General features: G+C 48.1%; 1 protein-coding gene across 3 annotated transcripts in view; it reads right to left on the bottom strand.

Annotated features, from left to right (window-relative positions):
* The window catches only part of LOC311022616 (tetratricopeptide repeat protein 28-like), a 148378-nt gene that overhangs the window by 3748 nt on the left and 130295 nt on the right, over positions 1-14335 (bottom strand). For all 3 annotated transcript variants that reach the window (XM_084023998.1, XM_084023999.1, XM_084024000.1), the window contains 12 exons: positions 13620-13729; positions 10809-10938; positions 10503-10721; positions 8352-8505; positions 6084-6224; positions 3300-3444; positions 3007-3186; positions 1915-2459; positions 976-1223; positions 768-892; positions 451-682; positions 204-280 (listed from right to left, as the gene is read on the bottom strand). In XM_084023998.1, coding sequence (XP_083880124.1) covers positions 204-280; positions 451-682; positions 768-892; positions 976-1223; positions 1915-2459; positions 3007-3186; positions 3300-3444; positions 6084-6224; positions 8352-8505; positions 10503-10721; positions 10809-10938; positions 13620-13729 — 2306 coding nt within the window. The remainder of the gene's footprint in view (positions 1-203; positions 281-450; positions 683-767; positions 893-975; positions 1224-1914; positions 2460-3006; positions 3187-3299; positions 3445-6083; positions 6225-8351; positions 8506-10502; positions 10722-10808; positions 10939-13619; positions 13730-14335) is intronic.

The raw sequence follows: 14335 nt of genomic DNA, 5'->3' as shown, positions 1-14335 counted from the left end.
ACGTAACCGAGGTTACGCAACGATACGCCCCTGATATTCTCTTCCAGCCAGGACCGCATGGTACAAAACGTCTTAGTAGATCTTAGAATAATAGTGGGTGTTTGTCGTTTTTGGAGCGATTTCTATCCGGCGCATTAGATTTAAAAAAGAAAAGAAAAAAAAAAATCTGGTAGCATTTGCTGAGAGCTGCAGGGATGCCTTACCCGATTGATGAGCTGCTCTCCCGCCTCTGAAGCTGTGATGAGTTTGCACAAAGCCTGGAGAGCCGGCGGCGGCAGACCTGAGGGACGGGATCAAAGGGAAGTTCCTCATTATTCACACTCTCTCTCCACCCAACTAGTAGCATTATGACGAAACAGGTGATCTGAGGAGAACTGGCTATGTCGTATAAGGAAAACAATATTTTATTTAACAATGACTAAATCTGACGGTGTAGAGTCTCATGCATACCCAGCAGTGATTGTAAGGTGGTGCTGCACTGCTGGAGCCTGTCTCCTGGATCAGCGGTGGGGAAGAAGACTGCAGACGGCATCCCGGTGCCCACGGAGTCCAGACGGAAGCCCACGGCCGTCAGCAGGGCCTGCCAGCCGGGGACGCCGCCCACCTTGTTCTCCACGCTCTGCTGGGACGTGTACATGGAGTTACGCTGGCCGTTCTGGATCCTCTGGAGAGACTTCTCCACCTGCAAGCACGAGGGGGAAGTGCAGCGTCAGCATTTCTGGCGGTGACATGTTGTATCGTAGGTGTTTGTGTGTTGGATGTCTCACCAGATGGAGTAAAACTCTCAGAGCATCACGCGCTCGATCAGGATACTGCAGGATCTCTGCCAAAGCTTGGCCGATGAGGGAGGATGGGCTGTTGAGCTTCACGTCGTTGCCGATCAGCATGTATCCTGTAGAAGAAGAAGAACCTTCATTACAAGGGCATCTCCATTTAGAACGTAGAATAAACACACGAGGGGTTAACATCTCCCACCTGCCCAGTTGGAAGGGTGCGAGTACTGCTTGCTGCTCTGGACCGTCTTCATGGCATCGGCCAGCGCCGCGCTTGCCTTTGTGCCGTTGAGCAAGGCGGTGTAGAAGGCGTGGACGAAGACTTTGGAGGCCGCGACGGGAACCGGCCACAGGGACACCAGAGCACACTGAGCCCCGGCGGCCAGGAAGGCCCGGGTCAAGCCCACCACGCCGTCCGCCGTCACTTTGCTGCTGGACTCCTGGTACGACCTGCAGCCCAAACGGCACGAAGATCAGGAAGATATTACATGTTTAAAAGCATGTTGAATTGTACTGTATAGAATACCTCATCAGCCGTCAAATCACATCTACAGCGTGACTGATTTCATCATAGTTTTAGACATAAAATCCAGGGTTCCTACACCTATTCAAAAGCACTTTTCAAGCATTTCAAGGTGCATTTCCATGCTTTTCCAGCACCTTCCAGCTGTGGTAAACTCCATATTTGTATCAATCCAATGGTCAGTATTCAGTCTACTTATTATGTCACTTGTTCATCACATTAAATGAGATGTTATTGTCCTCTAAACAACCAACATGATGTTTGGAGACAGCTTTTTACAGAAGGACCACAAATGAAAGGAAAACTAATTCCACTAACAGATCCACAGAAATATAATCACCAACTATTTTCATCATCTGTTCATCATCAAAAGTCATTTTTCATAAAGAAATGTCACAAAATGCTGTTTTCAGTCCCTCAAATATGGAGATCTTCTTTCCTCTGTTCTATCATAGATGTCATCACATACAACACACATTTCAAGCACTTTCCTCTAAATCCAAGCACTTTTTAAAACATTGAAAACACCACACTAAAATTCAAGTGTTTTCAAGGATTTCCAGCACCCGTATGAACCCTGAAAATAGCATAATAGCTCTTTGAACCCAGCCGACCTACCCGAGCACCACTAGCTTGACAGGCAGCCTGAGGTCCAGGATGTCTGCCGCCGTGAGCAGGAACTCCTGCAGCGGCGGGCTGTCACAGATGCTCTCCACGTCGCTGCTGTCGTCCTGCATGTGGAGGGACTCCGGGATCGTGTAGCCGCTTCCGATGGAGCCCTTCCTGCCTCGGCCGCCGCTGCCTCTCCTCCCCCCGGCGCCTCGCCCGACAGTCCCCACTCCCACGCTGGCGCTCGCCCCACCGGGAACGCTCTCTGGGTTCGGCGTGAGCACCAGAGCCGCCAGCTTCCAGGAGATGTGGGTGGCAAAGTGGGCGCACTCGGCCTGCGTGAGGGCGCTCATCACCCGCTCCTTGGTGGCGGCGGGGCCGGCCAACGGCTGGCAGCCCAGCAGCTCCGCCACCATCAGGGCCTCCTCCTCTGCGGAAGGCATGGGCCCCCACAGCCAGCGGTCCATCACGGGCGAGGGGAGTCTCGGGTTCCCCACCACCGCTGCCATGGAGACGCCGCCACACGGAGCCGGTCCGGGGCGTCGGGAGTGAGCCTGGGAGAACCAAATCAAAGGTTACATCCTACCTCAAGCACCGCAGACCAGAAAGAAGACTTCTGAACCCTCAACCCTCCTCAAAGCATCATTAAGCAACTCCACTCCTGGTTATAAGTACCAGATATTCATTAATTTATAGGATGTTAACCCTTTAAAAGCCAGTTTGTGATGACTGCTGTGTATGACTGAGAGGGGCTTTGATTCACATTTAGTAGATTTCACATTTTTACTTCACATGAATGAAAAAAAGAAAAAAATAGCTCAACCAGCGGGGAAATAATAAAATCTAAAATTTTGAAGCCCCAACTTCAGTTTGAAAGCCTTTTTTTCCTGTTTATCGGCCATGGAATGAAAAAAACTTTGTTATAAAGGAAGTCAAAAACGTCCAGAGGAGGCTGAATGATTATACAATATAGACTTAACATAAACCAGTGGTTGAATTTCCAAAGGTTGTCCAAAAATACAGACCTTGCCCAAAAGACCCTGATAAAACAGAAACTACATCACATTTTATATGCGTTTCAAATTGTGCATTATCCCCCACCTTGGTATTGGATCCCAGGCCTTGGATGGAGGGAACGGCGATGAGGCTGAAGCGCTCGTACAGGTATTCGTTAGAAGAGCTTCCTTTGAGCAGAGCGAAGGGGATGAGGTACAGTTCTCCCTCCAGCACCATCACCAGCTGTCTGTGTCTGCCGACCGGCCCACTGGAGTGCATCAAGCCCTGTCAGACACAAGGATTAGCACCAAAATGCAACATTTTCCCTCATTTTTTTTATTTTTTTTGCAGCTACATGGACAGGCAGGCAATGACCCGCGGAGCACGCCGACACTCACCCCCTCCATAGGTGCGATGAGCAAATCATAAAGCGCCCGCAGCGGAGGCTTCCCGAGGTTGCTGGAGCGGCGAGGCAGCGAGGAGTTGCCGTCTTTGGCGGGTGACATGGTGTTACTGAACAGGCTGGTCATACTCTGGCAGCTCCTGTGCAAACACAAAGTAAAGCTGGGTTTTAGTTTGTACCTCACAGTTTTTACCTCATCGTGTTTTTACACTAAGCTTCCAAAATACATGCATGGACAAGATAGCTTTCTTTCTGTTTTCTTTGAGCTACAGAGTGACTTTCCATTCTTTAAATCTACAGATATTCATGGTATCATAAAGTCCTTTAGTCCCCACAAGTGAGTCAATATGAATATCAGGTCTTATGTGATATTATTGTATTTAAGGAAGTTGAACAGTACACATTTAATAAGAAGAAAACATGCAGTTTTTATAACTTAAAAGTCAACAGAAGGTTTGTAATTGAAAATACTGTGTAGAATCTCTGTAAATGTATGTCTCGTGTATTAAATCAAAGCTTCCTGCTGCAAAGAGCTCTTTGCATGTTAATGTTGGGAATGTGGCTGAGGAGCTCCAAGCCTAACTTGCTGCATAGTGTTACATCAGATGCAGCTCTGGCTGAGTTTCTGTGACTTTGTGTGGAAGCAGTTCAAAGTTGCAGCAGAAAGGACGGAGAGTACTTTCCATCAGATTCTTCTTTTTTTATTCTCTTCCCAACATGCCAAATCTAAATAATAAAAAAAAATCACACTGAGTAAAAGGCAGATGAAGGCAGACCATTCTGCATCTCCATCTAACGTGCTTCAATCCCTCTGTGAACACACACAATTTCACACAAGATGATGTAAGTATGAGAAGCTCCACTAGATGGCAGTAGTGCACTGTGGCAGTCAGGAGGAGGTGGAGGCGTCGAGCTCATCCCATCATCACAGGGACCTTTCCTCCACGCCATCAAAGCCTCCAGCTGATGAAAGAGAACATCGCGAGCGTCTTCAACGAGTAATATGCGGTCCCGTGTGTTTGAGGCCCGTGTGACGGGGGGTGTGACGGCTCAGAGACACGCTGCACACCATCGACCGTGCTAATGGTGGCTGAGGGGTGAGAAGCCTCGGTGCTGCAGGGGCTTCATGGCCACACTTGTCACTACTCTCCATCTGTTCCACCAGCCAGAGTTTCCTCCGAGCGGCCGGCCAACAGGCATCTATCCTGCCCTTCTGGTATCCCCCCCCCCCGGCCATGGCTCCCCTCCAGCCTCCCAACTCTCTCCCTCTCTCTCCCCCAGGCCTCGGCGTGGAGCCTCCATGAGAAAGCAAACAATCAGTCTGTTAGTCTGACAGGAAGAAGGAGAAAGGGAGGCGAGGGGATGAAGCCAAGAGAAAGGTGAGTGAAAAAACAACTGAGAGCGGCAAAGCTTTGCTGTTTCAGCGGCGGCCTATTTTGGGTGCCTTCAAGTGTGATCTGAGCGGCGATATACAAAGTTAGCCTCGATTACACACACGCTTTCCATACTGACCTAATTTCTAAATTACCGCTAGTTGCCACTCTAGCTTTTTGGTGCAGACGTCCGGCACCGACAACTTCATCAAGATCCTCAAACAATCTCATTAGGCCATCATCGTGCGTAAAGAAAAAAAAAAACGTATTCAATTACACGCGGAGAGGGATTAGTCACGAGGAGACTTTCATTATCACCTTCCCATAGTAATCCTGCCAAGCTCCCCGGTGAAGATTACATCTCCGTGTTAAAATAGGGCAATCGATGATAATACCAAACGGAGACGTCAAACCAGGACGCGCTGATCTTTTAATGCGGCTGCATTGTTCGTGTACCTATTTCCATTTAAACGTCATTCAATTACGAGTTCATTATATTTCCCTCCTTATTCTTAATTATGAGCAATTGTGGAAAAATACCGAGGTATTCACACCAATAATAGCCTAAATCTAACGGCTAATTGTGAGGAAGGGGGAGCTGAAGTCAAAGCACATACATGTACGTTTGTCTGACAATGAGTTTTTCTTCATATTCTCTTGCTTTAACGTCGTGATAGATGGCAGACGAATTATAAAGCTCCTCATGCTTAGGAGGCTTTATAATTCAGAGTTTTTTGAGGCCCACAAGAATGAGCGGATTATTACCGGCAGCCCATTAAAGGGGCTTAATGAGCACCGAGACTCAATTAAAGCTGGAATTACCCTCTCATCAAAGAACAGCTCAACTGTGGACGAGGACAGGGAAATATGACCCACACACACACACATATATAGATACAGATACACACACACACACACACACACACACACACACTATTAGTATACATAACCAATCACCACAGAGTAAATAATATTTTGCATCCTGTCGTTAAACGATACTCTGAAGCAGACAAACTGAAATACCCACAGTCATAAATCTGCTCAGAAAACAAACGTCTTAAAGCAAACATAGCGGTGTCTGGTGCATGCCTGCACACGTGCACACGCACGTGCACGCAGCCCCATCAGAATAGGCAGTTGATAAGGGCTTTAACAGCTTGGCTCTACTCAGTCTATTTAATAAGGAGGATTCACATGCAGCCCTCTGTGCTGGCTGAACAATGGAGAGAAGACTCCTTTCACAGATGAGCCACAATACCCACCAATCTCCTCTCCGGGGCAGATATCTGTCATCTTCTTGGGGTTTTAGTGTGTAAAAGTGGGTCTAAGTAGCTCACGGGAAGAATGTGGGAACATCCAGGTGGTTTTGCAAGAAAAAAACAACCAAAAAAAGCCAATCTCCTCACCTGTTGAACAGGTTGTTTCTGGACACCATGCGCAGGAAGCCCGTTGGATCGGTGACGGAGTTAAGCTTGTTGTTGAGCTCCTCGAATTGTTGGTCCAACAAATCTCCCGCCTCGCTCTCCGTCTCGCTGCTGGAACACCCTCTGGAAGACACGGAGACGCCGTCAGAGACATGCAGGGACGCGGGGAAAAGCGTTGGCAAGAAAGACAATACACCGACTTACATTGTCTCTCTGCGGATAAGTCACACACACACACACACACACTCCTGAAACACACACTGTTCAACCCACACACACTTGGCCTAATTTCCCAGGCTTGGTCCAACACCCCGATGGTAAGCAGAGTTAAATCCTTTCATTATAATGCTGGTGATGCTGATCCAGTCAGTGGGGAGTCAACCACCCTACCCCCCCCTCCACTATACTACCACCTCGCCACCATCTTCATGCCTGACTCTCTCCTCTAATGAACTCACACCATGTAACTCTTTTGTCAGCTTCTCGCAGCATCCGAGTGTGAACCTGCACCTCTCATGCTACTGTTTAAATGAAAAGGTGCGTGGTGTGCTGAGGAGACGGTACAAGAAAATCCATTCGTTAACACAAAGATTTGGACTGTCACAAAAGGCTGCATCCTCCCTCCTCTCCATCATCCTGTCCACCTCCATCCCCTTCTCTCGCTCAGAGCCTCTCTTTTCTTCTGCACTCACACGGAGAATGAATGGGGTTCTGGTAAGTGGTGCCATATTGTGCCCATCCAGGCGCGGTAGCGTGAGTGCAGCTTCCCATTGGAGTAGTAAACGAGCTGGTAATGGGGCAGGAGGGGCTCAGGCTGGCGGGAGGCTGGCACCGGGGCTGAACCAGCTGGGCTCTATGGATCAAACGCCAACTAGAGAGCGGTGGCCAACGTCGGAAACGCGGCGTCGGAGAACAACGCCGATGTCGGCCGTCGATACGAGCAGAATCCCTCTCTCTGTTGTCTGTTCTGCTCTTTAACCAGCAGCCTCTTGCTTCTTTGGATTTCACTCCATCGATTCCAGCGCTGCATCTTAACCTTCTTCCCATTCTCCTGTATATCCCCCCCCCCCCCCACACACAACACCTACTCTCTATTCCTTCACTTGTCAGGTTCGATGTTTGTTTGGTGGGTTCAATAGTCCGACTATCCAAAGAGCCATTATTCCGTCTCATTTATTCCCCGCTGGGGAGAGAGAGTGCTGGAGGAAGGTGGCGGAGGCCTGTCATCACAGGGTGCAATGGGGCAGAATAACACTCTTTTAGATACACTCGCACCTTCTGAATGATAAAATAACCCTTCCTCAGATATCCCTCTACCAATAAAAACCTGTTTCATCTTCCTTTCTTGTTGAGATGAGAAAGCCGTGTTGTTTGTGATGACTGGTTAACAAGCACTGTTCCAAAAAAGAGCACTTGTTAATCAAACAATGTGATGCGAACGGCCTTTTCCTTTGTGGTTTTTGTCAATAATGTTTATGTGCTAGTATTTTATTCTTTGTCTGCTCAGGAAAATAGAAAATAACAGGTTGGGTTCTGAATGGCTACTGCAACATAAAACTCCAGAAACCTTCAGAAACATAAAGCGAGCCCATAATAAAGCTTTTAAAGACGAGCAAAATAAAAATGTAGATTTATATAAGATAATAGGGGTGGGCAAAAATATTGATACGGCAATATATCGCGATACTTCGCCCAATACAATATTGATTTTTCAACTCCAAAGATCGATAAAAAAAAAAAGATTCACGTTTACACATATACCTTTAGATTATTTTTATATGACCTCTTCAGTTCAGTGTTCAAACAGTGACACAAAAGGAGAAACATTATTTATTATTATTATTTTATTATTTATTATTTTGTGCATTGTCACTCAGGGTACTTTGTCCTTTTATTTTCAATATTTATTCCTGTGAATTTCATGGGAATTAATAAAATGGAGAGGCTGTTTTTAATTAAATAGTTTTGACTCAATTTGTCCTCTGATCAATATCATCTGATGTACATATACAGGTACTTGTGTTTTCATCTTTATTTATATCGCAATATCGCGATACGTATCGTGACCAAAGTATCGTGATACGTATTGTGACCAAAGTATCGTGATACACATCGTATCGTGACCAAAGTATCGTGATACGTATCGTATCGTGAGGTTCTTGCCAATACTCACCCCTATAAGATACCATTAACATGCTTCTGCAAACAAAACTCATTGTCCTTTCATGTTGGTAGCTGTAAAGACCTCACCTGCTGTAATAAGACTCCACCCCCAGAGCCTCCCGAGCGCTGGCGATGTGCTGCTCCAGCGAGGAGCCGCTGATCACGCCGCCGCCCTCCTGGAAGTCCGACCCCACCTCCGACACGCCCTCGCCCAGGTACACCTCGTGAAACTTCAGGATGCCTGCGGACAGAGACGAGCAACGGCAACATGACTCACCACTTTGAAAACAAACAGAAGAAAAGAAAAACACGGAAGTTCCTCTTTTTCCTCACAACAGGAGGCGACTATTTGATGGTTTCCACAGAAAGCTGCGAGCGAGGCCGCGGCAGCAATCGTGCATCTGCTCTGCAAAATGAATAAAACAAATAACGCTCAATAAAAGATAAGAGTGGGCTGCCGGTGCCATCTGCTGCCCGCCACCAGAGCTCAGCTGAGTTTCTAGCGGCAACAGCAGAGCGGGGCGGGGAAGTGCACACTGGGAGATGAAGTGTGTGTGTGCTGTATAAGTGGAGGTGCATATTTTGTATTAAATGCATCTGAATGGAGAGTATGTGATCCGGGTCTATAAAACGTGTCAGAATGCAGACTAATGAAGTCACTGGGACCCGAGCAGCCCTTTGTATTGACTGCAGACTCTTTAGAGCGGCCCTCGTGTGCCAGTTGGATGCCGGGCAACGCCAGGAAGTGACAGACAGGCGATTAGTGAGCAAGTGGTTCCCTCTTAGCCCGGGGTAACATTCAGCACTTTGAAGATCTCCACCGGTCCCTGTAGAGTTCCTCCCCTCCGTATGAGTAGTGCTGTAGGAGGGGGGGTCAAGTTCATCTGCTTGTTGAGAGCTGGATTTGATAAAACGTTTGGGCCTGGGTCACGGCTCAAATTACTCCTCTTCACAGCGGAGGGAGGAAGTGTGAGAACAAGCATGGCCGCCACGTGGAGTCATGTGACACCCGCAGCTTCGCCTACTCCCTTTGAGAAACGTGAATTTCAAGAGTCTCCAAATCTAAGTTCCTATACCTTTTCCAAATTTAAATTCCAGCACTTTTCAAGCATTTCAAGGTGTATTTTCATGCTTTTCCAGCCGTGTTAAACTACATATTTGTATCCAATCCTCAGTATTCAGTCTACTTATTATGTCACTTGTTCATCACATTAAATGAGATGTTATTGTCCTCTAAACAACCAACATGATGTTTGGAGACAGCTTTTTACAGAAGGACCACAAATGAAAGGAAAACTAATTCCACTAACAGATCCACAGAAATATAATCACCAACTATTTTCATCATCTGTTCATCATCAAAAGTCATTTTTCATAAAGAAATGTCAGAAAATGCTGTTTTCAGTCCCTCAAATATGGAGATCTTCATTTATATGTCATCACATAGAACACACATTTATAGCACTTTATTCTAAATCCAAGCACTTTTCAAAACCTCGAAAACACCACACTAAAATTCAAGTGTTTTCAAGGATTTCCAGCACCCATACACGTGTGCTGGTGTTAAAAAAGACGAACACACAGAAGTGCAAAAAAAAAAAAAAAAGCCTGCCAAGGCCACGAGGAAATCTAAATGAAAGCAAAGAAAGAAACAAAGCAAAAGGAGACGGGATGAAAGGACAGTAAATTAGGATGTTTTGTTTGGGTGCGACAGCTAAGTGCTTTTCCTGTTGGCATGTGTGTGAGAAGATGCTGCTGATGTCACTTTAAATTAGCACGGTCCCTGGGCAGATGCCTTCTGGGGGCGAGAAGCAAAGCGGAGGGGGGTGAATCCTAACAGCGGAGTGGCAGGTGGCACCGCCGCTCGCTGTTCCAAGCTGGTCTTCTTCTCCCCCCCCCTGCAGCCCAAAACAAGCTGCAGCCTGGAGGCCTTTTATCCACAATGAGCTGAACAAGCAAAGTGTGTGTTTATTGTTGTGTACGTGCTTTCACCAACAACTTTAAACTACGCACAAGAAATCTGTTTCAATATTAAAGCCCATATATTTGCAGTGTTCATGCAGGAAGTATAGTTAATTACAGGAATGGATGCTGTGTGGGAATATAAACGCTTTGAGGGAGAAATAGTAAAAGTACCAGGAGTTATTGGCTAAAGTGTAAAGTTGCCATATGGCCAGCTGGTAGAATGGATTTATACAGAAAACAATAACACCAATAAAGACTATTCACGGTCCTCACCTGCTCCCGGAGCCAGCAGCCAGCTGTACAGGTAACCGGCAGCCATCGAGAAGTACAGCACCAGGGCCCTCTGGCTGTTGACGGTGTCCAGGATGTGCTCCACCGTCACCGGGGTGTAGGGGTCCGAGTCCTGCTGGCCCGTCTGCCTCTCCACCAGGAGGTCGGCGAAGGCTCGCGTGCGGCCGCGCTCTGCCACCGCCAGAGCCTCATCGTGGTGACCTGCGTGCGTGTTCAGAGGTCAACAGGTCAATGCCGGAACGTAGCATTTCAACGGATTAGAAGCGGTGGGGGTACGAGAGGGGATACCTAGGCTGACGAGGACCCTTTGGAGGGCCTGGTAGCAGGAGGTCTGCAGGTCGAACAGGGAGAGCTTGTAGTCCGTGCTGTGCTGGGCTTCGTGGCGGATGGTCTCGAACAGTGCAGACGCCCGGTAGAGCTGAGGATAACCAACAACATCATCAGATCAGGCCTGTTCCCTCACAAAGCAAAACGATAATATTATATATTAAGTTTTCAGTTCTGAGGATAGAGGGGTTTGACATCTACATGCAAAATTTAAGCAGTCAAAAACATTTTCTACACATGTTTGATTGGCCCTTTGAAGACGAGAGGAAGATGGCCACTAGATGGCAGCATCCCACCTCCCTGCTCCCCACCGATGAGACCCGCTGCCTTCCCATCATGCTTCTCTCCCCGGTCGGAGTAAAGTACCGTAATGTGGCTTGATGAATCACCATTCAACACAAGTAAACGTCTCCAGCTCGTATTTGTCTGGACGCGGAAAAAAAGGGCAACGAGAAGCTAAACCATTAGCCGGGGCATCTCGTCCAAGGGAATAAATGCTTTGTGAACTCGCCCTCCCACCCCTCCCCCCCCCCTTCTGTGCTATTAGACCTTTTTCCATCCAGCACCAGACGTCCAGGATTTGAGAGACGGGGAGAGACAATGGAGAGGTGGGGCGGGCAAGGCGGCCGTTTGCACAATGGCCAGCGGAGCGAGCCAGGAGTGCTGATTCATGGGAGCCTTTTATTGATTTCCTATTTATGCACCCTTGGCAGCCCCCCGTAGGGCGACTAGAAGCTACTGCTCCCCGGGAGGCCAGGACTCTGCTCACACACTTCCTAAAGCACAAGACAAAGAGCTGCAGTTGAGCAAAGGTTGTTGGTGTGGATGGGATGGGTTCTCTCAGCACCGGAGGCTTCTTCTTCTTCTTCTTCATAGATGCAAAACGCTGCAGCTCGCCTGGCTTATCCCAAGGTCACGCAGCATAAGTGTGTCAGAGGGAGTTGGATAGATCAGCATAGAACCCGTGAGCTCTGCTGCATTAGTGCTGGTCTACGGAGCTGCTGGTCTCAGGCTGATAGGACCGTGGATGGATCTGCAGAGATGAGATCTTTAAGAGTGAAACCAATTCCTCATGGCCCAAATGCTGCCGCGTCCTCGGCGGCCGGTACAATCTGCCACCGTCGTCTCCGGCTGCTCTGCATTCAGACGGCGCCCTGGTGTTTTTACCGTCTTCAACGCCAACGTATTTATCTGACATGTTAAGTGAATGTCAATGTCACGCTGGATGGAGGAGCTCAATAGCCACGTTCCTCTAATGATTCCTGTAAAATAACCTTTCTGATGACAAACATCAGACCACTAACACGGCGAGCGCTTCTTGAAAGATGAGAATCGGGACGCGTCAATCACCGGCACCGTGTCAAACAACAAATGGGTTTAAATAAAGAAGGACGAGGAACATGAGGTCAAGTGCTCTCGTTCCACGCTTTATGAATTTAAACAGAAGGAGGTTTGAAGTGGGTTCGGGGGGTATCTACACCAAGGTCGCCCGTAGCGACCGGGCCCCGCTCATGAATAACCATGTGATGTGTACGCTGAGGACAACGGCGTCCTTTCCTCGCCGCACATTCTGCCTCGGGCCTCTAAGCTCCACATAGGGGGAGCAACACTTAAAGCATTACTGCGGTCGACGTGGGCAAAGCACACAAAGCTAAAACGCACCATTATGAGTCTCAAGGTCAAACTGGGAAAAAGCAAACAAAGCAGCGGAAAATATGTTGCATTGGCTGGAATAATATCGAGCTTTAATTGAACACGAATTCCTCAATATGAGTCACGAGCTCCAGTCGCCACCTCGGTCCGGTCTTTTCTCGCCCCCTCCGCTCTCGTTGCAGATAATTGCAAACAGACAAAGTTACTTTTCTGACAGGAGGAGGAAGAAGAGAAAAACGCTATCTGGGTCACAGAGATGTATCGTAGTGAGGCGTGTATCATAACAGGGGAGAATGTTTTGGACTAGATTTTTCTGAAAATGAAAGCGGTTGGATAACATCCCCAGCAGACACACGTGACAGCCGGTGCTGTTGGCTGACTGTTCACACACTTGATGTGTGGATGCACCGGCGGAGACGGAGACGGAGAAAATGAAATCTTGAGCCGCCGTGTGTGGACAGACTGTAAAGAGAGATGTTAAGGGGATATTCTATGCTTGCCAGGTGGGCAGTGGGCTGAAGAGGCTGCGGAGGCTCGGGACTCCGGAGACCATGAACATACATACAAAGAAGAAATCTCCAGTCATCTGTCGCCTGTCTGCTGAGATGACAGCGTTTAGCAGCTCGACAGCCTGCTTCTGCCTCTATAGACACCTCACCTCTTCCTACTATCTCTTCTGTTGTTAGGGTGGGAATCACAATATTCTGCCCACGATAACCATGGTATCACGATACTATGATTCTGCGATATATCATCTACGATACGCATCACGATATCTGTGTATCCGAAGGGAGAAAAAATACCAGTGAAAAAGTCTTATCTCCTTTCTTATAGCCCTAAACTGGCAAAAGGCCAAGAGGAGTCATGAAGTAGTGACTCTGGTGCTTGCATATTTGAAGTTTTTGAATGTTTCGATAACGTATCACAGCAGGGAGTATCGCGATATTTCTATATATTGTCCCTCCAGTATTGGAAACTTCCCATTTCAGCTCAGACGCCTACTTCCTCTCATGTTTGTGATGTTAGAGGACCAGCAGCTGCGTGCTTATTAGAGGTCACTCCCATCTACATATATGAGGTCCAGACGGAGGAGGCGAGACGAGGAAGGAGATGCTCTACCTGATGTTGGGCCTCCTCCAGATTCCCGCTGGCCCACAGAGAGAGCCCGAGACGATGGCGGATCTTCGCCTCGTCCTCACGCCGAGCCAGCTGCTCGGCGAGCCGCAGGCCTGTCGGGAGGGGGAGGAAGGGGGGAGGGAGGGAGGGAGAGGATGAGAGTTAAAAATTATTCAGAGCAGGCAGACTCTTTAGGTTTCTCTCAGAGTAACAGATGTAAGCGTAGCGTGCTACTGATGTTCTGACAGCGAGCAGGTTTTGGATATTTGGCCTCCGTTGTAAGATGCCGTTCACACTGGGACTCTAACACACACACACACACACACACAGACACGGGGAGAGGAAAGCTGTTAGAGCACTAATCGGACTGCATAGTAATCAATGCTAAGCATCGACTGGCTGAGCAAACACAAACAGGCGCTCGCACAAAAAGGAGCCACGCAACATCACAGAGACGTCTGCAAATATTTGCAAACACGTTGATGAGCTATTAATAGAGCGCGTGCAAACCTTCGCAGTCTACTTAATTGCGAGATATATATTTATCTCTGAGGGTTTTTTTCCAACGTGCACGTGTGAATTCGGTGTTGGCGAGCACGCGGCCTGTTTTCACCTCCCCAATCCCTCCGGCGGCGAGGCGTTTGTCACATCTTCTACCTGCCGAGTGACTCGCTGCTGCCCAATTACCGAGACGAAAACGCCACCTCACAGAGGACGGC

Source organism: Eutrigla gurnardus (genome assembly GCF_963514095.1).
Source record: "Eutrigla gurnardus genome assembly, chromosome: 13".
Classification (NCBI taxonomy): domain Eukaryota; kingdom Metazoa; phylum Chordata; class Actinopteri; order Perciformes; family Triglidae; genus Eutrigla; species Eutrigla gurnardus.
The sequence above is the reverse complement of the archived record's forward strand: the minus strand, read 5'-3'. Positions and strand labels throughout refer to the sequence as shown.